The sequence below is a fragment of the Pristiophorus japonicus genome, chromosome 21 (genome assembly GCF_044704955.1).
Source record: "Pristiophorus japonicus isolate sPriJap1 chromosome 21, sPriJap1.hap1, whole genome shotgun sequence".
In the NCBI taxonomy this organism is placed as follows: Eukaryota; Metazoa; Chordata; class Chondrichthyes; family Pristiophoridae; genus Pristiophorus; species Pristiophorus japonicus.
The window spans coordinates 4363849-4389864 of NC_091997.1; the positions used below are offsets into that span (position 1 = coordinate 4363849).

Sequence of the window (26016 nt, forward strand, 5' to 3'; positions counted from 1 at the left end):
ACATAGAAAATAGGTGCAGGAGTAGGCCATTCGGCCCTTCTAGCCTGCACCGCCATTCAATGAGTTCATGACTGAATATGCAACTTTAGTACCCCATTCCTGCTTTCTCGCCATACCCCTTGATCCCCTTAGTAGTAAGGAGTACATCTAACTCCTTTTTGAATATATTTAGTGAATTGGCCTCAACAACTTTCTGTGGTAGAGAATTCCACAGGTTCACCACTCCCTGGGTGAAGAAGTTCCTCCTCATCTCGGTCTTAAATGGCTTACCCCTTATCCTTAGACTGTGACCCCTGGTTCTGGACTTCCCCAACATTGGGAACATTCTTCCTGCATCTAACCTGTCTAAACCCATCAGAATTTTAAACGTTTCTATGAGGTCCCCTCTCATTCTTCTGAACTCCAGTGAATACAAGCCCAGTTGATCCAGTCTTTCTTGATAGGTCAGTCCCGCCATCCCGGGAATCAGTCTGGTGAACCTTCGCTGCACTCCCTCAATAGCAAGAATGTCCTTCCTCAGGTTAGGAGACCAAAACTGTACACAATACTCCAGGTGTGGCCTCACCAATGCCCTGCACAACTGTAGCAACACCTCCCTGCCCCTGTAATCAAATCCCCTCGCTATGAAGGCCAACATGCCATTTGCTTTCTTAACCGCTTGCTGTACTTGCATGCCAACCTTCAATGACTGATGTACCATGACACCCAGGTCTCGTTGCACCTCCCCTTTTCCTAATCTGTCACCATTCAGATAATAGTCTGTCTCTCTGTTTTTACCACCAAAGTGGATAACCTCACATTTATCCACATTATACTTCATCTGCCATGCATTTGCCCACTCATCTAACCTATCCAAGTCGCTCTGCTGCCTCATAGCATCCTCCTCGCAGCTCACACTGCCACCTAACTTAGTGTCATCCGCAAATTTGGAGATACTGCATTTAATCCCCTCATCTAAATCATTAATGTACAGTGTAAACAGCTGGGGCCCCAACACAGAACCTTGCGGTACCCCACTAGTCACCGCCTGCCATTCTGAAAAGTACCCATTTACTCCTACTCTTTGCTTCCTGTCTGACAACCAGTTCTCAATCCATGTCAGCACACTACCCCCAATCCCATGTGCTTTAACTTTGCACATTAATCTCTTGTGTGGGACCTTGTCGAAAGCCTTCTGAAAGTCCAAATATACCACATCAACTGGTTCTCCCTTGTCCACTCTACTGGAAACATCCTCAGAAACTTCTAGAAGATTTGTCAAGCATGATTTCCCTTTCACAAATCCATGCTGACTTGGACCTATCTTGTCACCTCTTTCCAAATTGGTTGCTATGACATCCTTAATAATTGATTCCATCATCTTACCCACTACCGATGTCAGGCTGACCGGTCTATAATTCCTTGTTTTCTCTCTCCCTCCTTTTTTAAAAAGTGGGGTTACATTGGCTACCCTCCACTCCATAGGAACTGATCCAGAGTCAATGGAATGTTGGAAAATGACTGTCAATGCATCCGTTATTTCCAAGGCCACCTCCTTGAGTACTCTGGGGTGCAGTCCATCAGGCCCTGGGGATTTATCGGCCTTCAATCCCATTACTTTCCCCAACACAATTTCCCGACTAATAAGGATTTCCCTCAGTTCCTCTTCCTTACTAGACCCTCTGACCCCTCTTATATCTGGAAGGTTGTTAGTGTCCTCCTTAGTGAATACCGAACCAAAGTACTTGTTCAATTGGTCCGCCATTTCTTTGTTCCCCGTTATGACTTCCCCTGATTCTGACTGCAGGGGACCTACGTTTGTCTTTACTAACCTTTTTCTCTTTACATATCTATAGAAACTTTTGCAATCCGTCTTAATGTTCCCTGCAAGCTTCTTCTCGTACTCCATTTTCCCTGCCCTAATCAAACCCTTTGTCCTCTTCTGCTGAGTTCTAAATTTCTTCCAGTCTCCGGGTTCACTGCTATTTCTGGCCAATTTGTATGCCACTTCCTTGGCTTTAATACTATCCCTGATTTCCCTTGATAGCCACGGTTGAGCCACCTTCCCTTTTTTATTTTTACGCCAGACAGGAATGTACAATTGTTGTAGTTCATCCATGCGGTCTCTAAATGTCTGCCATTGCCCATCCACAGTCAACCCCTTAAGTATCATTCGCCAATCTATCCTAGCCAATTCACGCCTCATACCTTCAAAGTTACCCTTCTTTATATCACTGATCACCAGCATGCCTTCCTTGTTCCTGTCATCTTTAATGACATGTTTTTTCCACCAGGTGAATCATGAACACCACCATAATGTCCAGAACTTCAGGAGCCCAGGTACTTTAACCCATTGCAGGATTGCAGGAATATTTTTACATCAAAATCAAAAATATACCAAGATTTTCTCCCCCAAGAATTTTACAGTACTTTAATCCCATAATTTCTCTAATTTAACCATAGCACCGTCATTGTCCAGACTCTCTCATTTGCAATTTGCTGCCATTTTAGGAGCCCTGCTTTTTGCTGTTGTTTAAGAATTTACCTCAGTAGTTTTATGTTGCTTCTACAAAAGTATTGAAATATTTACCCACAAAGTAGGTGCTTGAAATGGGAATTAACAGTTTTCAGTCTTTTGGGCTTTTTGTCATTTTTGTTCTTTTTATTTCTTATTTCAAGTAATTCTGTAACAGGCGAGGCAGAAACAATTATTGGTGCCTCTCTTGAGCAATAATTATCACTCAGGAACAATTTAAGAGCTATTATTAGAATCTTCTCCATTAGAAAGTCTTTTTGCTGATGTTACATTACAGTGAAGAGACATTGAAAATTGAAAAGAATCCTTCAGTGCTCATAGCAAATAGAACAGACAGTAAATAAATAAATAAATATATATATATATAATTATAATTTATTTCTCTAATGAGCATCCCCAGGTGGAACTATTGAACGGTCAATTTTGACTTTTGGGCAGAGGCCCCTGTGATTTTGAGTTTCCAGCCTCAGTTAAATCTGGCAGGCAAGCTTTAGTGCCAAACAGATGTCCCGGTTCAGCTGGGCCTCAAAATCAGGCCCATGCAGCTGCCAGCAAGGTACAGGGAGTGGGGGGGTCATGATCGCAGGGAGTGGGGGTGGGGGTCACGATCCACTCTGGCTCCTCTGGAGCCCACAATAAAAATAATTCGACACTTACCTTTGGCAGGCCTCTTCGGTTCCATCACCCGTGGAATTGGTCAAAGCCTGCACTGCACATGCTCCGGCTAGTTCTGACGTTAAATGCCTTTCTGGATCCTATTTACGTCAGAGAACACCGATTTCCTTATTAAAAGGGGCCTGAATCTGGCATCTGGCTTTGGACACCCAATGGTAGGCCCCTAGTCAGCCGTATCGCTGGTGTTAACAGGGTTATAAGGCTACTGACAACATAATAAAACGTCCCAAGACGCTTCATAGGAGCGTTGTAAAACCCGATTTGACACAAGCCACACAAGGAGATATTAGGGCAGATGACCAAAAGCTTGGTCGAAGCAGCAGCTTAAAGAAGGAAAGAGAGGTAGAGAGGCGGAGAGGTTTAGGGAGGTAATTCCAGGGCTTGGGGCCTAGGCAGTTGAAGGCACAGCCACCAATGGTGGAGCGATTAAAATCAGGGATGCGCAAGAGAGCAGAATTGAAGGAGCAGGTGAAGGTCATCAAAACCTTCATTTCAAAAACATCATAATGGGGCTGTATTTCCTCAGGGATTCTCCCGCTCTGACGTGGTAACTTCGATGGAAATCCCAGAGCAGGAGATGTCCCGAGGAATTTCATTCCCTCATCTTGGCAAATCTGTGTTGCTTATTTGTCAACACTTTATTGATGAATACTGAGCTCCTTTAATCCTTTCATCCACCAACTATTGTTTGCAAGGAGTCAACTACCTACTTAATGGATAAATAACTAATTCATAACCTTGTAATTTGATGCCAAATCTTGAAATTCTACCAAGTGCTATTTTGAAAGTACTGGGCCAGCTAGTGTAAAATTCATATGAATGCTATTTTGACAGTTCAAGTGGATTAACAGCTTTCTGAAAATGCGCCACGTAGGAGTTTACACGATTTAAGTATTGTGCTATAAATAGTGCTCAATGAAATTTCAACTCTTTGATGTCTTCACTACGGAAGCTCCCTAAGCAAGGACATTTACAGTGACTTGTTAACTGGATGTGTGATAACACTCAGGCTGGAGCATTACACTACCATGGTAATTCCATGAAAAATGTATGCCAGCACAGTTATTCCCACTCCAACAGTATACTGTACCAGCATAATAATCACGAGAAAACTATCCTGGCATGATGTATCCTATCGGAAATTGAGCCCAACCCCAACCCTCAGATATGACTCTCAGATATGACGAGACACTATTTTGTTTCTTTATAGACTCTCAAGATCCCAAAATCAATAACAATCTTTTTGACAGCAGCCTGAAGGTAAGCAAACAACATTTTCCATATCTAGGCCCCAGTGATCTTCAATGTATAGTTTGAAGTAAATATCAAATTTACCAGGATTACTGATATATGTGAACACAAAGGAGAAAAACCTCATGCAAAGAGGTGTTTGTTCATTTGCCGAGAACGGAAAATGCTTGGAATACACAACAGCATCAGTCAACATTGTGCAGAGAATACGATGTGTTGGGTGTGCAGCCCCTCCTCAGAAGATGGAAACACAACAGAAATGACTTTATTCTTTACAGATACTGATTGTGGTGCTGTGTATTTCAAGCACAAATTTCAAATTTCCAACACTCACAGGTTTTCCTTTTTATTTTGCTAATTTGATGTGTATGTTTTAACCAAGAAAATTTATAATGTTAGAGTTAGCAGCTGCACTGCCTCATTGACGGCGCTGCTCTGTGTGATGTCATCATCATCATAGGCAGTCCCTCGAGATCGAGGAAGGCTTGCTTCCGCTCCTAAAGTGAGTTCTTTGGTGGCTGAACAGTCCAACACGAGAGCCACAGACCCTGTCACAGGTGGGACAGATATTCGTCGGGGTAAGGGGTGGGGTGACACTGATTTACCACACGTTCCTTCCGCTGCCTGCGCCTGATCTCTTCACGCTCACAGCGTTGAGATTCGAAGAGCTCAACGCCCTCCCGGATGCACTTTCTCCACTTAGGGCGATCTTCAGCCAGGGTCTCCCAGGCATCAGTGGTGATGTCGCACTTCACCAGGGAGGCTTTGAGGGTGTCCTTGTAACGTTTCCGCTGCCCACCTTTGGCTCATTTACCATGAAGGAGCTCCGCATAGAGCAGTTGTTTAGGGAGTCTTGTGTCTGGCATGCGAACTAAGTGGCCTGCCCAACAAAGCTGATCTAGCGTGGTCAGTGCTTCAATGCTGGGGATGTACCACTGACAGGGTCACCTGTGTAATACGTCAGAACCCACAGATGAAGCTATTTTTTCTGTACAGTTCTACTGTCCTACATATCTTACCATAAAGGTTTCTCAATTCCCTTAAGGCACCATCATTCTGACATTCTCAATGTTGGCTTATTATTTAGTGGCCCTTATTATATTGGAAGTGTGAGATTGTTAGCTGCTTAGCCTAACATCTGTGGTTGGGAAAATGTTGGAGTCCATTATTAAATGGGCTTAATAGGGTGGATGCAGAGGATGTTTCCACTGATGGGGGAAACTAGAACTAGAGGGCATGATCTTAGCATAAGGGGCCGCTCATTTAAAACAGAGATGAGGAGAAATTTCTTCTCTCAGAGGGTTGTGAATTTGTGGAATTCGCTGACTCAGCGAGCTGTGGAAGCTGGGACATTGAATAAATTTAAGACAGAAATGGACGGTTTCTTAATCGATAAGGGGATAAGGGGTTATGGAGAGCGGGTGGCGAAGTGGAACTGAGTCCATGATCAGATCAGCCATGATCTTATTGAATGGCGGAGCAGGCTCGAGGGGCCGTATGGCCTACTCCTGTTCCTATTTCTTATGTTCTTATGTTCTTCGAGGATAGATTTTTGTTACCTGTGACTCCTGGAGAGGGTCCAAGGGTCATAGGATCATTGATTTTTTTTTTCCGTATTTGTTAACCTGTTATTTCTGTTGAGTTACATGTTTGCAGTTATAACTCCGTTTCCTGCGGGAAGCTGTCTTTCAGAAGTTAGGCCATGAAGTTCCCGGGTGCGTGTCAATATTTGCAGGGAGTCTCCCACACAGAAAAGTCTGAAAAACCGGGGCTTAGAGCAATACTGAGCCGGCAAACCTGAGCTCTAATGTTAATTCCGGCCAGAAAAACAGATCTCTGCAGACCAGTATCCAAATGGCAATTAAATTTAATGTTAGCGAAGAAGCATTTAAAAAAAAAAATTCTGTGTACATGGGTGTCACTAGCAAGGCTAGCATTTATTGCCCATCATTAGTCGCCCTTGTGAGTAATTCAGTTGCCAACACTGGCCTATTTCAATAATGTTAGACTGTATGTAGGGGCGGACTGGCCATATGAGAAAGCAGGCGATTTTCAAGTGCCCCCTTGAATGGTTCCATGGTCTGTATTATCGACGCAACCCTTTTTCTGTGAGAACCCCTTGCTCTTTCAGCGGCATCAATCCCACCCCCTGACTGCATGGTTTCTAAAACCTGCCTCACACTGATGCAAATTGGCCTGTAGAGCACTGCGGAAATACGACTGGAAACCTAAACATCAGAAGTGTCGCAAACCACTCATTTGGATTGAGACTCACTCATTTTGGGATAAGTATGTAATTGTGGCTCCCCTGATGGCTCAGCGAGTTTATCCACTTTATAGCTCAGCTACATGAACGGGAATGTCCCAGGTTTGATTGCGGTTTTGTGCTAAGTTAGCCGATGTAATTGGGATCACAGTAGGGACGCACGATATTTGACCCTTGTGACTTGCCTCGATTGCTGTCTGAGGCTTTCACTTCTGATTGCTGTGCAGCAACACCAGCTAGAACAGCAGGTGTGGTGTAGTGTTATTTTAGTGAGTCTTTTTTTTAAGTTAAAATACATATAAATACAGATATTCTTTGTCATTCACATTTTTCTGTAACATATAGAGTCAAGGATAGGGCTTGTACCATGATTTAGGTAAGTGACTTGTCGCACCAAGTAACTTGTTATAACCCAGATAGATTTGGAAGTGACTGTTTTCTGTCTTTGGGACTTTTTGTACAAGATTACAATATCTGGGACAAATCGCACTATGAGCAGTTAATGTAGAGATTTGTGGAATTTGCTACAGGACATCACATCGAATCATTTGCTGTACCCGTAACTTTCCATATTTTGAGAAAACATTGAGCAACATCAAAGGAGGAGAGATTGGAGAAATGATACCGTTTGTGTGTCTGCAAATTGGCATTTATAGCAGTTGAGGAGCAGGAAATTGTCCTGTCGAGCTTCTCGTACCCCCTTTGTCCTACCAAACATACATATATGACCCCAGGTACGCAAACACACACAAGTCCATTCTGCAGGGTCTCCACAGAAGGGTGAAGACAAGAAAAGTAATAAATGAATCGTGCCTTGGAGTTAAATTTTCATCCAATGTTGAAAAGCTGCCAAGAAAGCAACAATACAACAATAGGCCCAATACATCTGACAACGTAACTCATTACGCTCCAAGTTAAAGAGAGGGACAGGACTCGGCTGTGCAGCAACCCCAACTAGAACAGCAGGTGTGGTGTAGTGGTGTGGGATAGCTATCACAGATAACAAGGTTGGGCTCAGCTGTGGTCCCCCTCATGACTGCTTACATTCACCGTCAAGGCTCATAGTTGAGTAATGACCACTTGGCCAAGGTCAGAGGGGTGACTGCCAGCCATGGAATAGTGCCCAGCAAAGGAGTCTATGCCTTCAGGAGCAGAGTGGAGAAGAAACAACGGGAAAAAGAATTGCCCCATTTTGTTGTATCTTACTCCTAAATACAAATCCAGCTCCTTTCTTTCACATGGGTTTGCGATGAATCTCACTCCTAACGTTTCTCCAGTGTTGACAGCTCTGCCTACACTGCTCTTCAATAAGTTAAATGTATTTATTTTTGACACAGAGCCATGTATTTAAGAATCTCGAACTCATGCTGAAGGCTACCCCTATGCTACCTGAGGGCTCCCTGGTCTATGTGACAGAAGGAAGTAAAGTCTTCATTCGACTGCTTAATGGCTGGAGCAAACTTTGTGTGAGTATATGTTGTTCACAGGACCCAAGCATGATTTATGTTAAAGAAAAGAAAGACTTGCATTTATATAGCAACTTTCCCGACCTCTGGATGTTAACCTTGCGTTGGCGTGTGTGGTCAGAACCTGTTGTTGCTTCACCCTTGAAGCCCACAGGATGGAAGTTTGAATATTCCTCTTTGTTCAATAAGAATTTTTCGGCGGTTAGGGAGTGATTGAATAAAAGGATTGAAAATCATGAAGGTTTTTGATAGAGTATATAAGTATCAATTCTACTAGCAGTAGGGTCAGTAACCAGAGGACACAGATTTAAGGCCATTGGAAAAAGAACCAGAGGTGAGAGGAGAATTTGTTTCACACAGCGAGTTATTATGATCTAGAATCCACTACCTGAGAGAGTGATGGAAGCAGTTTCAATAGTAACATTCAAAAGGGAATTGGATAAATAATTGAAGGGAAAAAAATTACAGGGCTATGGAAAAGAGCGGGGACGTGGGACAACTTTCAAAGAGCTGGCACAGGCACGATGGGCCGAATGGCCTCCTTCTGTGCTCTAACATTCTATGATTATAATCTATGACACTGCCCAATGTTTCATTGTAGAAATTCTTGGCCGAGTTGATTTGCATTCGCACATTCTTCCCGTACTCAATTCTCAGCTGGTAAGTGCATTGCATGATGTGGAACTGAGCTGTTCAGGCCAGTGAGGTCACAGAATCGGTTAACGGTGTGTACTGAGCTAACTGGTCTCGGCCAGATCAGCACAGGGGCATGACAATTAAACGCAGTGCCTTGAGCTAGAGAGACGGACAATCAGCCAGGTTTCCTCCTCCTGATCCATTAAGTGTGCATCTTATGTTATTCACCGCTCCTTTTATGGCCCCGACCTGCCGTTGGTGTTCCCATGCAGGTCGGTGATTGTAACGTGGGCAGGTACAGCAGGAGCAGCGAGGTCGGGACAAAGGAGCGGTGAGAGAATGTAGAGGGAAGTGACCGGGGCCCAGGAGAGGCGAGGGCCAAGGGGCAGTACGGCCCAGCCCACACTGCGATATGTGCGCGCACTAGGCCCGTGCAGCAGAGCAGGTCTCCAGTCGTCATGGTTAATCCTTGCCACTGGACCAAGACCTAGCTCAGTCAAACCCGTGTGGCTGGTGTGCAACAGCCACCACACATTAAAAAAATCCACGCACAGGCATCTTCCACCCTTCAAGATATAGTTCGGGATCTGGACTATTAGGTCCTTCATTGAAACACCTGTGAACTCATTTCTTTTTGACGTGGAAGCAAGTCATTCTTGTTTTGGGGAACTGCCTATGATGATCTTATGTAAGGATAAGATCAAGATCAACTGGACACCAAGCCCCCCCTACCCGCCTCACTCCATGTTCGAACACTGTCTGAAAAACGCCCCGCATTCTTGGAACCATAATCAAGAAAATGGGATCAAATATCTCGAAGGAACAGTTAGTACTTGGGAGGTTAGGAGTAAGCAGGCAAGTCAGGTGGAGCTTTTTCACCCAAAGGGGAAGAGTTGTGAAATGACCTGCCCGGGAAGGACACTGAAGCGGACAGTTAAAAAAAGACAATTGATTGAATTGCTAGAGAGAGAGAGAGAGAGAGAAGAGATTGAGGGATATGAGGAAACGTTGCGCAGCTGGAGATGATCTATCAAAAAAGAAGTGAGTTTGCTGGGCCTAATGTTCTTTTGCTGTACCTAGAGGGAGTAACAGATAGGTGTAGTGTTATTTAGTGAGTCTTTTTTTTAAGTTAAAATACATATAAATACAGATATTCTTTGTCATTCACATTTTTCTGTAACATATAGAGTCAAGGATAGGGCTTGTACCATGATTTGGGTAAGTGACTTGTCGCACCAAGTAACTTGTTATAACCCAGATAGATTTGGAAGTGACTGTTTTCTGTCTTGGGGACTTTTTGTACAAGATTACAATGTCTGGGACAAATCGCACTATGAGCAGTTAATGTAGAGATTTGTGGAATTTGCTACAGGACATCACATCGAATCATTTGCTGTACCCGTAACTTTCCATATTTTGAGAAAACATTGAGCAACATCAAAGGAGGAGAGATTGGAGAAATGATACCGTTTGTGTGTCTGCAAATTGGCATTTATAGCAGTTGAGGAGCAGGAAATTGTCCTGTCGAGCTTCTCGTACCCGCTTTGTCCTATCAAACATACATATATGACCCCAGGTACACAAACACACACAAGTCCATTCTGCAGGGTCTCCACAGAAGGGTGAAGACAAGAAAAGTAATAAATGAATCGTGCCTTGGAGTTAAATTTTCATCCAATGTTGAAAAGCTGCCAAGAAAGCAACAATACAACAATAGGCTCAATACATCTGACAACGTAACTCATTAGGCTCCAAGTTAAAGAGAGGGACAGGACTCGGCTCAGCCAGCAGTAAGTTGTTTCTGTACAGTGCCCTAACCCTGTGCCAAGGAGGCATCATCATGTCAAGAAGTTTGCAAAGTGCAGGCTAATGATATCTTTACAAGGGCACGGCAGCACTTATTCATTAAATACTGGGGGCGGGGGCGGGAACAGCCTTGTAGAATAAACATGTAACATTAAAAAACACAGGTTTCAAAGCTAGCTGAACAATGTGATGATTTTTCACATACAGGTGTAACGGTGATTCCACCATCCCTCAGCGGAGAAAGCCGCACTCACAGGGAGTGATGGTCGGAGATCGGGTTCAAACATTGTAGCCCGAACACTCCAGTCCTTCCTCCATACTTGGAATGTGTGATTGTGGAATCACATGAATAAAGTGCACATTATATACTGTATAAAACTCGGAGGGTCATTCCCAGCCTAACAGGAGCCTCCAGCATTTAGGTGGAAATAACCTGCAATAAGTAAGTCCAGTTTTGCCCACTTAGTGAGATTTATAAATTTACAAAAAATAAGAAAAGTACATTTTTGAAATCCTCAGGCATTCTCCTGTTTCTAGTTAAAAGAGAATTTTTTTTAAAAAGGGAGAATGCACAAAGTTTTGGGCTGCACATCTTAAATAATGAATACTGCTAATGCATGTTCATCCACCTGAGTGAAGGGAGTCTGTGCTGGGACCTGCAGTTTCTATTAAAAGACCCACAATCCACGACCTGCTGAGGGGTACATCTTGTTGGATTGAACAAGACACGACGTGGTGCCTCGATGGATTTTGTTTTAAGCTTAAATGTCATGAGCTTGCATTATTTTCAGCATAAAAAATGCAGCAGGTTTTGGTGGGAAAGGATGAATCTAGTGATTATAATTAATCAAACATGAACGTGATTTATCAAACCTGAAGTACTCTTGATGTCAGGTTTACTTTGTGTGATTTATGCAGCACGCCTTCTTTATAATAATAATAACTTTTATTTATATAACGCCTTTAACGTAGTAAAACATCCCAAGGCACTTAGAGAGCGCGTATGAGAGAGAGATGTCAGACTATGCTCTCCATTCTCCTATTCTGGTTCAGTGAGTCACTACATTATTCAATGTGAAATTGAGCTATACAGGTCAGGAAGGTCTCGGGTACAATCTGTGATCCTGCACTGAGTTAGCTGCCTTTAACCAGAATGTCATTGAGATGATACTGGCTTCTGAGACTCTGAACTGGGAAAGGGAATTCAACGGTGATTCTGGCTCTTGATCACTCTCCAATGACTCCTCATATAAAGTGGATATGTGTGAGGATTCAATGAAGCCTGGATCAAGTTTAACTGGTGCCACTCACTGCAAAATAGCTCATTGACACTATTTGGGCTCATATAGGTAGAAAGAGTACTTAGGCAAGATAATGGAGAGCTGGTGGGGCCCACAGAACTGTACAACAACAGTTACCCATTGCAAAAGAGAAAATTGGCATTAAAACAGGCATTATTTTATATACAGTGTAATTTAAAGAGACTGCATTTTGGTTATGAAATATTTCAAATAGCTTCAAATTGATCTATTGTTGAGTAGACTGTGCTCCAGTGATATAACAACAGCAGCATCAATGACTTACATTTATATAGTGCCTTTAATGTAGAAACAAATCTGCCAAGGCTCATTACTATTTTAAAACATGTTTCTTTAATGTATTTCTGATCTCCCTCACAGCTTGAAGATTTTTTCCCTGGTATTGCTGCTGATGATCCTGCTGTATCAGTAAGTACTCTGCACTCCAGCTATAGATAGCACGGCCTTCTTTCTATTAATATCGGCTGACGCCCAGGATCGTGATGACTTTTAGTCTGCAAATGAGTCATGTGGAATGTTTTCCACAAGTAAAATCTGATAATGTCACTGCATTTTATTTCTTTACCATATGTGTGACAATTAAAAACTAGAGGGCAGCATTCATCTGAATGTGAAAAGCTTTCTGTCTCCCTACAGCGTGGGTCATGGTTTAACCAGCGTGTTGGGATTTTCTAAAGAGCGGACTAAAATACTGTGCAGTCGCAAAAAACAAATCTTCCTTTCCTTTAATAAAAACAGAAAATGCTGGAAATACTCAGCAGGTCAGGCAGCATCTGTGGAGAGGGAGAAACAGAGTTAACGTTTCAGGTCGATGGCCCTTCGTCAGAACTGGAAAAAGTTAGAGATGGAACAGGTTTTTAAGCAAGTGTAAGAGTAGGGAAAGGGAGGGAGGGGAGGAAAGAACAAAAGGGAAGCCCTGTGATAGGGTGGAAGGCAGAAGAGATTAAGAGACAAAAGGGATGACGGTGAAAGGCAAAAGGAGATAGTAATGGGACAGGTTAAGAAACAAATGATGAGTCCAGATAGAGTGTAGGTGGAAATGGCAGAAACATCACCAGCTGCCTTTCTTTATTCCTTACCTTTACAAACTGCCCCACACACTGCCACATACTGACTGGGTATCTGCTCCAGGCTTTGACAAGATAAATATTTTCAAACTTGGGTGTCCTTTCTGGATTATCTTTGCCTGAACACCTTAGGGTGAACCGAGTATCAATGATGGGGATGGGTGGGGTGGGGGGGACTCTGGGTTTTGTTTGACAACAACAACAACTTGTATTCATATAGCACCTTTAATGTAGTGAAACGTCCCAAGGTGCTTCACAGAAGTATTATGAGATTTTTTTTTTAAATTGACATCTAGCCGCATAAGAAGAAATTAGGGCAGGTGACCAAAAGCTTGGTCAAAGAGGTAGGTTTTAAGGATCGTCTTGAAGGAGGAAAGAGAGGTAGAGAGGTTTAGGCAGAGAATTCCAGAGCTTGGGACTTAGGCAACAGAAGGCACGGCCACCAGTGGTTGGGCAATTATAATCGGGGATGCTCAAGAGGGCAGAATTAGAGGAGCGAGACATCTCGGGGGGTTGTGGGGCTGGAGAAGATTACAGAGATAGGGAGGGGCGAGGCCATGGAGGGATTTGGAAACAAGGATGAGAATTTTGAAATCGAAGTGTTGCTTAACCAGGAACCAATGTAGGTCAGCGAGCACAGGGGTTTGGGTGAGCGGGACTTGGTGTGAGTTAGGACACGGGCAGCCGAGTTTTGCATCACCTCTAGTTTTCATAGAATAGAATGTGGGAAGCTAGCCAGGAATGCGTTGGAATAGTCAAGTCTAGACACTGGAGACCTTTGTCCAGATGTGTTACTCAGAGGTTTGGAATAAGATATGATCAATGCTGATTATTCATAACTCAGTAAAGTTCCTGGTGAGTTGGTTCCATTAATTGTGAGATTTTGCATTCTGGTCCCAGTAGCAGCAAGACATATACCCTGGCTTAGCCCAGCCCGGCCTTCTTGGGCACTCCTTCATTCTATGATTTTGTGTCTATTTGACAAATTTCATATCTCATTGTTGTCACCAACGTAGGACATTTTGTAATTGCAGTCGTCATCAGGGAATGGTTAATGTAACATGTTTTTTCTCCCTTTATTGTTCTGCTTGACATGGTCTCAACTCTATTGCGATTGTTCTGAAAATCTTTGAATCAGAATGCTGGGTAGGTTTAGTTCAGGAAAAGTCTGATTCCTCATCTTGAACATGGATGATACACAGTCACATATACGTTTCTTTTCCTGTAACTAGGTTAAAGTGACTGATGTCTCCCCCAGCCTAGTAACGAGTAACATTATTCGTCGAGGACCAGCGGTAAGTCATTGGGTCTCTCAACTGGGTTATTTCATGTCTTAAAACTTTGTGTACAACTTTAAATAAACGTCGGTACTAATGAATGTAGTGAACAAATCTTCCGAGTATTGGTCATTTCATATCCCATAAGGTCCCTGCTTGCACATCCTCATTTATTTGGCTCCTAAACTGTCTGCTATCTTTCCCAATTTTAAAGTTCCATTCATTGTAACAAATAAAGCCATTGTTATATCTTCAGTACAACTCACAAACACATACAAACTTTAAGATGGCAGAACGCTCCGAAACTCCAGTCAGGTGACCTGTTCCCTTTTTATTTGTACACAGCACTGGCTGCAGTGTCACAGTAGTCCACAGGTGGAGCTATATATATTACACTTCTCCCTCCTTAATGAAGAAGTAATTATAACAAAATAATCATACATAACTTGCATGGTAAAAGGGAAGCTTTGGCATTAATTTTTGGGGTCAAGAAGTTTCACAAATACTTGTATGGTCATGAGTTTACCATCATTACGGACCATAAGCCCCTGACAGCAATCCTCCATCCAAAGTGCCCAGTTCCAACATTAGCTGCAGCACGAATGCAGAAATGGGCTTTGATTTTGTCAGCATATACATATGATATTGAATACAGATGATCAGCTGATCACAGTAATGCTGATGCAATATCTAGATTGCCTTCCCCATCACAAGTTACACCCGATAGAAAAGAAGTGTTTTATTTTTCATACACTGATGAACTGCCAGTCACAGCTGAAGAGATTGGTAGAGCAACCAAACATGACCCAGGTGTCAAAGGTGTATGAGTATATTGCAAATGGATGGCCAAACCAGGTAACAGACAAAGATATACATCCATTCTTCATTCGTAGGAATGAATTATCAGTCGATAAAGATTGTATCATGGGGGGTGCAAGAGTGGTTCTACCAAATAAATTCAGGTCCAAATTATTAGAAGACCTCCATGACCAGCACCTGGGAATGTGCTTGACCAAGAGTTTTGCACGCAGTTATTTATGGTGGCCAGGTCTTGATAAGGTATAGAGTACATCAAGAGTCAGTGTACGACATGTCAATCGGTAAGGAAGCAAGCAACTACAGCCATGGAAATGGCCTCCCAGGGTGTGGCAAAGGCTACATATTGATTTTGCTGAGTTAGAAGGACAACAATTGTTCATTGTGATTGATAGCCATTCGAAGTGGGTTGAGGTGTTTCCAATGTGGAAAATAACAAGAAGTAAAACATTGGATATTTTATGAAGATTATTTTCTTCATTTGGCCTCCCTGAAGAAATTGTTTCGGGTAATGGACCACAATTTCATTCAGAAGAATTTGCACAATTCATGAGCAAAAATGATGTGAAACATACCAACGTTCCACCATACCATCCTGCTTCGATTGGTGCAGCAGAGCGCACTGTACAAATTGTAAAACGTGCCCTCATAAAACAAATGTTAGATCCAAATCCAAGGAAACGACATTGGATCACAAATTGGCAAATTTTTTGATTACATATCGAAATACTCCTCATACAACTACTGGTAGAACACCAGCAGAGTTGTTTCTCAAACGACAGCCACGAACCAGATTCTTGTTGTTAAAGCCAAATTTGGCACAGTCCGTAGAAGAACATAAGAACATAAAAATTAGGAACAGGAGTAGGCTATCTAGCCCCTCGAGCCTGCTCCGCCATTCAAAAAGATCATGGCTGATCTGGCCGTGGACTCAGCTCCACTTACCCGCCCGCTCGCCATAACCCTTAATTCCCTTATTGGTTAAAAATCTATCTATCTGTGATTTGAATACATTCAATGAGCTAGTCTCAACTGCTTCCTTGGGCAGAGAATTTCACAGATTCACAACCCTCTGGGAGAAGAAATTCCTTCTCAACTCGGTTTTAAATTGGCTCCCCTGTATTTTGAGGCTGTGCCCCCTAGTTCGAGTCTCCCCGACCAGTGGAAACAACCTCTCTGCCTCTATCTTGCCTATCCCTTTCATTATTTTAAATGTTTCTATAAGATCACCCCTCATCCTTCTGAACTCCAATGAGTAAAGACACAGTCTACTCAATCTATCATCATAAGGTAACCCCCTCATCTCCGGAATCAGCCTAGTGAATCGTCTCTGTACCCACTCCAAGGCTAGTATATCCTTCCTTAAGTAAGGAAACTGCACGCAGTACTCCAGGTGCGGCCTCACCAATACCCTGTACAGTTGCAGCAGGACCTCCCTGCTTTTGTACTCCATCCCTCTCGCAATGAAGGCCAACATTCCATTCGCCTTCCTGATTACCTGCTGCACCTGCAAACTAACTTTTTGGGATTCATTTGAAAACGCCCTCACAACTTGAGCCGCCTCGGGGAAATCCCCTCCGTGCCTTTCAGTTCCGCGCGGAGGGGTTTCCTGTACGGGCTGCTCCTGCACACCCTCAACTTTGCCATCCTCGCCGGCCGTCCGGACACGCCATGGCATACCATCTTGCCGTCCGGAGGAGGCAGGGGTCCCCGATGGAGGGCACTCTACGCAGGGGTCCTCCCACTATTCATCGGGGACTTGGCCTGGAGGGTGGTGCACGGAGCAGTGCCGTGCAACAAATTTTTAAGCCGGTTCACGGACTCCCAGGCCGCCTGCAATTTCTGCGGTCTGGAGGAGTCCGTGTTCCATGTTTTTATTGAGTGCACGAGGTTGCAGCCCCTGTTCCATTATTTGAAGGGGCTGCTCCTGAAATTCTGGCTGCACTTCAGTCCCACTCTCCTGATCTTTGGGCACCCTGTGCGGAGGGGAGCGGGTAGGTCCGAGGGCCTCCTCGTAGGACTGCTCCTGGGCACAGCCAAGGGTGCCATCAGCCGGTCCAGGCAGCGGGCGGTCGAGGGGGTCGTTCAACCTGACTGCCTGCCTCTCTTCCGCTCTTACATCCGGTCCAGGGTGTCCCTGGAGATGGAGCACGCGGTGTCCACCGGTACGCTCGCGGCCTTCCGCGAGAGGTGGGCACCGGAGGGACTGGAGTGCATCATCACGCCCGGCAACCAAATTTTAATTTGATTTTACGTTTTAAAGTTTAATTTGTTTTCATTGCCGGTGCTTTTAGTGTCCCCCTCCCCTTTTATAGGGGGCACTGGAAAAATTTGATTTTAGCGCCCCAAAAAAAACCAAAAAAAAAAAGGAAAAAAAAAAAAGGGGCCTTGAAAATGTCTGCTGTGTCACCCAGGCGGGTGGCATGGTTTTAATGTTTATGTTTATTTTCAGGTAAACTCAAAAGAGTTTCATTTGAAAACGCCCGATCTCGTCTGATCTCGGAAGCTAAGCAGAGTCAGGCCTGGTTAGTACTTAGATGGGAGACTGCCTGGGAATACCAGGTGCAGTAGATTCATCGGTGACCTGGCCTAGAGGTTGGTGCACGGAGCAGTGCCGTGCAATAAATTTTTAAGCCGGTTCACGGACTCCCAGGCCGCCTGCAATTTCTGCGGTCTGGAGGAGTCCGTGTTCCATGTTTTTATTGGGTGCACGAGGTTGCAGCCCCTGTTCCACTATTTGAAGGGGCTGCTCCTGAAATTCTGGCTACACTTCAGTCCCACTCTCCTGATCTTTGGGCACCCTGTGCGGAGGGGAGCGGGTAGGTCCGAGGGCCTCCCGTAGGACTGCTCCTGGGCACGGCCAAGGGTGCCATCAGCCGGTCCAGGCAGTGGGCGGTCGAGGGGGTCGTTCAACCTGACTGCCTGTCTCTCTTCCGCTCTTACATCCGGTCCAGGGTGTCCTTGGAGATGGAGCACGCGGTGTCCACCGGTACGCTCGCGGCCTTCCGCGAGAGGTGGGCACCGGAGGGACTGGAGTGCATCATCACGCCCGGCAACCAAATTTTACGTTTTAAAGTTTAATTTGTTTTAATTGCCGGTGCTTTTAGTGTCCCCTTCCCTTTTATAGGGGGCACTGGGGAAAAAAGGTGATTTTAGTGCCCAAAAAAAAAACCAAAAAAAAAAGAAAAACACAAAAAAAACCAAAAAAAGAGGGCCTTGTAAATGTCTGGTGTGTCATCCAGGTCGGGTGGCACCGATTAATGTTTTTGTTTTGCAGATAAACTCCAAAAAGAGTTTCATGCAAAAGGGCCCCCAGGTCCCTCTGCACCGCAGCATGTTGTAATTTCTCCCCATTCAAATAATATTCCCTTTTACTGTTTTTTTTTCCAAGGTGGATGACCTCACATTTTCCGACATTGTATTCCATCTGTCAAACCTTAGCCCATTCGCTTAACCTATCCAAATCTCTTTGCAGCCTCTCTGTGTCCTCTACACAACCCGCTTTCCCACTAATCTTTGTGTCATCTGCAAACTTTGTTACACTACACTCTGTCCCCTCTTCCAGGTCATCTATGTATATTGTAAACAGTTGTGGTCCCAGCACCGATCCCTGTGGCACACTACTAAACACCGATTTCCAACCCGAAAAGCACCCATTTATCCCGACTCTCTGCTTTCTGTTAGCCAGCCAATTCTCGATCCATGCTAATACATTTCCTCTGACTCCGCGTACCTTTATCTTCTGCAGTAACCTTTTGTGTGGCACCTTATCGAATGCCTTTTGGAAATCTAAATACACCACATCCATCGGTACACCTCTATCCACCATGCTCGTTATATCCTCAAAGAATTCCAGTAAATTAGTTAAACATGATTTCCCCTTCATGAATCCATGTTGCGTCTGCTTGATTGCACTATTCCTATCTAGATGTCCCGCTATTTCTTCCTTAATGATAGCTTCAAGCATTTTCCCCACTACAGATGTTAAACTAATCGGCCTATAGTTACCTGCCTTTTGTCTGCCCCCTTTTTTAAACAGAGGCGTTACATTAGCTGCTTTCCAATTCGCTGGTACCTCCCCAGAGTCCAGAGAATTTTGGTAGATTATAACGAATGCATCTGCTATAACTTCCGCCATCTCTTTTAATACCCTGGGATGCATTTCATCAGGACCAGGGGACTTGTCTACCTTGAGTCCCATTAGCCTGTCCAGCACTACCTTCCTAGTGATAGTGATTGTCTCAAGGTCCTCCCTTCCCACATTCCCGTGACCAGCAATTTTTGGCATGGTTTTTGTGGCTTCCACTGTGAAGACCGAAGCAAAATAATTGTTTAAGATCTCAGCCATTTCCACATTTCCCATTATTAAATCCCCCTTCTCATCTTCTAAGGGACCAACATTTACTTTCATCACTCTCTTCCATTTTATATATCTGTAAAAGCTTTTACTATCTGTTTTTATGTTTTGCGTAAGTTTACTTTCGTAATCTATCTTTCCTTTCTTTATTGCTTTCTTAGTCATTCTTTGCTGTCGTTTAAAATTTTCCCAATCTTCTATTTTCCCACTAACCTTGGCCACCTTATACGCATTGGTTTTTAATTTGATACTCTCCTTTATTTCCTTGGTTATCCACGACTGGTTATCCCTTCTCTTACCGCCCTTCTTTTTCACTGGAATATATTTTTGTTGAGCACTATGAAAGAGCTCCTTAAAAGTCCTCCACTGTTCCTCAATTGTGCCACCATTTAGTCTGTGTTCCCAGTCTACTTTAGCTAACTCTGCCCTCATGCCACTTTGTTTAAGCATAGTACGCTTGTTTGAGACACTACTTCCTCACCCTCAATCTGTATTACAAATTCAACCATACTGTGATCACTCATTCTGAGAGGATCTTTTACTAGGAGATCGTTTATTATTCCTGTCTCATTACACAGGACCAGATCTAAGATAGCTTGCTCCCTTGTAGGTTCTGTAACATACTGTTCTAAGAAACATTCCGTATGCATTTTATGAATTCCTCCTCCAGGTTACCCCATGCGATTTGATTTGACCAATCGATATGGAGGTTAAAATCCCCCATGATTACTGCCGTTCCTTTTTCACGTGCCTCCATTATTCCCTTGATTATTGCCCGCCCCACCGTGAAGTTATTATTTGGGGGCCTATAAACTACGCCCACCAGTGACTTTTTCCCCTTACTATCTCTAATCTCCACCCACAATGATTCAACATTTTGTTCATTAGAGCCAATATCATCTCTCACAACTGCCCTGATATCATCCTTTATTAACAGAGCTACCCCACCTCCTTTCCCTTCTTGTCTATCCTTCCGAATTGTCAGATACCCCTGTATGTTTAATTCCCAGTCTTGGCCACCCTGCAACCACGTTTCTGTAATGGCCACCAAATCATACCCATTTGTAATGATTTGTGCCGTCAACTCATTTACTTTATTTCGAATGCTGCGTGCGTTTAGGTAGAGTGTTTTAATATTAGTTTTTAAACCATGATTTTTAGTTTTGACCCCTCCTGCAGCCCCTTTATATTCATACATATTGTCCCTTCCTATCACCTTGTGGTTTACACTTACCCCAGTGCTACTCTGCTCTGTTGCCTCCTGCCTTTTGCATTCTTTCTTGGGGTCCCGTTCATCTGCGCTCTCACCCACTCTAACTAGCTCAGAGCCCTCTCCTGGGTTCCGAATACACCTCGCATTGAGGCACAGAGCTTTCAGGCTTGCCTTTTTATTACACTTTGACCCTTTAGAATTTTGCTGTACAGTGGCCCTTTTTGTTTTTTGCCTTGGGTTTCTCTGCCTTCCACTTTTACTCATCTCCTTTCTGTCTTTTGCTTCTGTCTCCATTTTGTTCCCTCTGCCTTCCTGCATTGGTTCCCATCCCCCTGCCATATTAGTTTAACTCCTCCCCAACAGCACTAGAAAACATTCCCCCCAGGACATTGGTTCCGGTCCTGCCCAGGTGCAGACCGTCCGATTTGTACTGGTCCCACCTCCCCCAGAACCGGTTCCAATGCCCCAGGAATTTGAATCCCTCCCTGCTGCACCACTGCTCAAGCCACGTATTCATCTGCGCTATCCTGCGATTCCTACTCTGACTAGCACGTGGCACTGGTAGCAATCCTGAGATTACTACTTTTGAGGTCCTACTTTTTAATTTAGCTCCTAGCTCCTTAAATTCGTCTCGTAGGACCTCATCCCTTTTTTTACCTATGTCGTTGGTACCAATGTGCACCACGACAACTGGCTGTTCTCCCTCCCATTTCAGAATGTCCTGCACCCGCTCCGAGACATCTTTGACCCTTGCACCAGGGAGGCAACATACCATCCTGGAGTCTCGGTTGCGGCCGCAGAAACACCTATCTATTCCCCTTACAATTGAATCCCCTATCACTATCACTCTCCCACTGTTTTTCCTACCCTCCTGTGCAACAGAGCCAGCCACGGTGCCATGAATTTGGCTGCTGCTGCCCTCCCCTGATGAGTCATCTCCCTCAACAGCACTCAAAGCAGTGTATCTGTTTTGCAGGGGGATGACCGCAGGGTCCCCTGCACTACCTTCCTTGCACTGCTCTTCCTGCTGGTCTTCCATTCCCTAGCTGGCTGTGGACCCTTCACCTGCGGTAAGACCAACTCGCTACACGTGCTACTCACGTCATTCTCAGCATCGTGGATGCTCCAGAGTGAATCCACCCTCAGACACAATTAAGAGAATCATGATAGAGGTCGAGTAAAAGGGAGAAGTGTGAAATTAAACCAGAAGGTGAGAGTGAAGAACCATCACCATAAATGGTTAAAGTGGTTACCAGGAAGAGTGGTGAAGATATGTGGTCCTCGCACATATTTGGTAAAGATGTTTGATAAGGGACAGGTTAGGTTTGTTTTTATTGATCATTTTTTACCTATAGACATGGAAGGAGTTGAAGGTGGGAATGATTCAATTATTTCTGACTCATCAGATAGTCTTGATACACCAGTAGCAAATCCTAAATCCAATGTACTGGGAACAAATCCAGGACAGAAGCAGAATGAAAGTCTGAGTCCGAGTCAGGAAAACAAAGAGCCTGAAGTTAGAGTGAGTTCAAATGAAAATCAAGGAAATTCCGTGGAGGAAAACGTTCCTCAGGATGAGTTTAGATTAAATACCATGTTTGGAAGGTTCAGTTCGAGAGCGAAGGTATCCTCTTCGAAACAGAAAACAAGTGGTAAAGTTAAATTTGCAAATATGGAAAAAAAATAAGTTATGTATCCTGTGTTATGTATAAACATGAAAGTTATGTATGATGTTTGTTATGATGGCTTCTTCATTAAGGAGGGAGAAGTGTAATGTTTGTAAGCTTGTAATGTTTGTAGCGCCACACTGTGGATGTGGACGTATTGTGTACTGCAATTGCAGAGTTAATCATTAAACAGAACCAGGCAATACCGGAGACTTCCGAGAGAGCAGCCTGCCATGTTCAGGAGCTGTGTGTGCTGTGCTCTGTGAATATATCACAGTTATACAAAAGATATGGACTTATTTTGCCATATTTGCAAATCAAGCTTAACCATTTTTCTGTTTCAAAAAAGATACCTTTGCTCTCGAGCAGAACCTTCCAAACATGGTGTTGAATTTAAATTCATTCGAGGCTGATCCTGAGGAAAGTTTTCCTCCAAGGGATGCCTTTGATTTCCATTTGAACTCTCTCTAGCTTCAAGCTGTTTGTCTGCCTGACTCGGACTCAGACTTAAATTCTGATTTTCTCTTGGATTTGTTTCCAGTACACTGGATGTAGGATACACTACTGGTACTTTACTTGTATCAAAACTATCTAATGAGTCAGAAATAATTGAATCATTCCCACCTTCAACTATTTCCATGTCTGTAGGTAAAATATGATCAATGTGAATAAACCTAGCCTGTCCATGATCAAACATCTTGACCAAATATGTGCGAGGAACATATATCTTCATCACTCTTCCTGGTAACCACTTTAACCATTTATGGTGATGGTTCTTCACTCTCATCTTCTGATTTAATTTCACACTTCTCTCTTTTACTCTACCTCTATCATGATTCTCTTTCTGTCTTAATTGTTTCTCTTCTACAGATTGTGCCAAGTTTGGTTTTAACAACGAGAATCTGGTTCGTGGCTGTCGTTTGAGAAACAACTCTGCTGGTGTTCTACTAGTAGTTGTATGAGGAGTATTACGATACGTAATTAGAAAATTAGCCAATTTGTGGTCCAATGACAACTGTCGTTTCCTTGGGTTTGGATCTAGCATCTGTTTGATGAGAGCATGTTTTACAATTTGTACTGTGCACTCTGCTGCACCATTTGAAGCAGGGTGGTACGGTGCAACCTTGGTATTTTTCACACCCTTTTTGCTCGTGAACTGTGCAAATTGTTCTGAACAAAATTGTGGTCCATTATCAGAAACAATTTCTTCTGGGAGGCCAAATGAAGAAAACAATCTTTGCAAATTGTCTATTGTTTTACTTATTACTTTATGCATAATTGTTGTTATTTTCCACATTGGAAACACCACGACTCACTTCAAATGGCTATCAATCACAATGAACAATTGTTGTCCTTCTAGCACAGCAAAATCGATAAGTAGCCTCTGCCACACCCTGGGAGGCCATTTCCATGGCTGTAATGGTATTGATGGTGATTTCTTGCTTACCAATTGACATGTCATACACTATATCTGTGATGTACTCTATATCTTTATCTACACCTGGCCACCATAAGTAACTGCGTGCAAAACTCATGGTCAAGCACATTCCCAAGTGCTGGTCATGGAGGTCTCCTAATAATTTGAAACGACTCTTGCACCCCACATGATACAATCTTTAGCGACTAATAATTCATTCCTATGAATGAAGAATGGATGAATATCTTTGTCTGTTACCTGGATTGGCCATCCATTTGCAATATAATCAAATACTTTTGACATAACTGGGTCACGTTTGGTTGCTCTACCAATCTGGCAGTTCATCAATGTATGAAAAATAGAACACTTCTTCCCTATCGGATGTAACTTGTGATGGGGAAGGCAATCTAGACAGAGCATCAGCATTACTGTGATCAGCTGAGCATCTGTATTCAATATCATATGTACATGCTGACAAAATCAAAGCCCATCTCTGCATTCGTGCTGCAGCTAATGTTGGAACTGGGGACTTTGGATGGAGGATTGCTGTCAGGGGCTTATGGTCTGTAATGATGGTAAACTTACGACCATACAAGTATTTGTGAAACTTCTTGACCCCAAAAATTAATGCCAAAGCTTCCCTTTCGATTTTCGCATAATTACACTCACTGGCACTGAGAGTGCGTGAAGCAAAAGCATTTGGTCTCTCCTCCCCACCAAGTAATACATGAAAGATTACTGCCCCAATTCCATACAGAGAAGTATCACATGCTAGCTTGACCTCCTTAGATATGTCATAGTGAACTAACATGGTGCTCTCTACCAATTTGCTTTTACACTCCTTGAATGCTGTATCGCATTCTTTTGACCACTTCCAATGGATCTGTTTTTTCAATAGTTTATTCAATGGATGTAATACTGTAGCCAAATTTGGTAGGAACTTCCCATAACAGTTCAAAAGACACAAAAATTATTGAAGTTCAGTGACATTCTTGGGAGTGGGTGCATTTCTGATTGCATCCAGCTTTTCCTTGGTTGGATGTAAACCATTTTTGTCTATTCTCTACCCTAAGTACTCCACGGAGTTTTGAAATAACTCACACTTGTAAGCAGTCACTCGTACTCTGTGCTTCTCGAGCCATTTGAGAACTTAATTCAATATGTTGTTGTGAATTTGCCTATTTGGTGCTGAAATTAGTATGTCATCTAAATAACATACTAACCCTTCAATACCTTGCAAAATCTGGTTCATCACCTCTTGAAATGTGGAAAGGGTGGAAGACACTCCAAATAGTAGCCTATTAAATTGATATAGGCCAAGATGAGTATTTATAGTCAAAAATGACTTGGACTCCTCATCTAGTTCAAGTTGTAAGTAAGATCCAACTTTGAGAAGATCTGACCACCTGTCAGTGTTGTGAACAAATCTTCTATTTTTGGCAATGTATTGGGGAGATTACCCTCTAGAACCTGGTTTATGGTTACTTTATAATCACCACACAATCTTACCTTACCATCGGACTTGGGTACAACAACAATGGGTGTAACCCAATTACATTGATCTATCTTAGAAATAATGTTCTCAGTCTCTAGTCTTTTGAGTTCTTGTTCAACTTTCTCCTTGAGTGCATATGGTACGGGACATGGCGTGTAGTAAACCGATCTAGCGTCCTTCTGTACCCTGACACTCGCCTTGAAGCCTTGGATCGGACTGCCTGTTTCGCAGAACACCTTCGGATAATTCTTGATGACATCATCCTTTAATGCAAATCTCGTTTCAACCTGAAAAATCTCACTCCAATCCAGCTTCAGTGATGCCAACCAATTTCTTCCTGGTAAGGCAGGCTTGTCTCCTGCCATTACTAATAGAATCAAGCTCTGAAATTGATCCTTGTATTTCACCAGTACGGTTACAACCTACCACAGGAATGTTCTCTCCCGAGTAGCCTTGCAGCTCTATCTTGGATTTCTCCAATGGGAAATCACGCAATTTGTCGAGGTATAGCGACTCCGGTACTAAACTCACGGATGCACCAGTGTCGATTTCCATGGGTATCTTGGTTCCTGCAACATCTATGTGGATGATGATACTATGTGGAGCTGTTAGTTAACCTCATGCTTCTGATGGTGTGTATCTCTAAAACCTCCTCGTCCTGTTGTTTTTCTTCCATGCTATGTAGTCTCTGGGGATTTCTACTTATAGCTTTGACTCTTCAGTGGGCATGCCTTTGCAAGATACCCAGTTTTCCTGAAAATGAAACACTCTGC

At 43.4% G+C, this 26016-nt stretch overlaps 1 protein-coding gene across 2 annotated transcripts in view; it reads left to right on the forward strand.

Annotated features, from left to right (window-relative positions):
• LOC139233584 (collagen alpha-1(XV) chain-like) overlaps positions 1 to 26016 on the forward strand; it is a 114414-nt gene that overhangs the window by 81554 nt on the left and 6844 nt on the right. For both annotated transcript variants that reach the window (XM_070863985.1, XM_070863986.1), the window contains exons 21-25: positions 2274 to 2319; positions 4401 to 4450; positions 8045 to 8173; positions 12295 to 12342; positions 14234 to 14296. In XM_070863985.1, coding sequence (XP_070720086.1) covers positions 2274 to 2319; positions 4401 to 4450; positions 8045 to 8173; positions 12295 to 12342; positions 14234 to 14296 — 336 coding nt within the window. The remainder of the gene's footprint in view (positions 1 to 2273; positions 2320 to 4400; positions 4451 to 8044; positions 8174 to 12294; positions 12343 to 14233; positions 14297 to 26016) is intronic.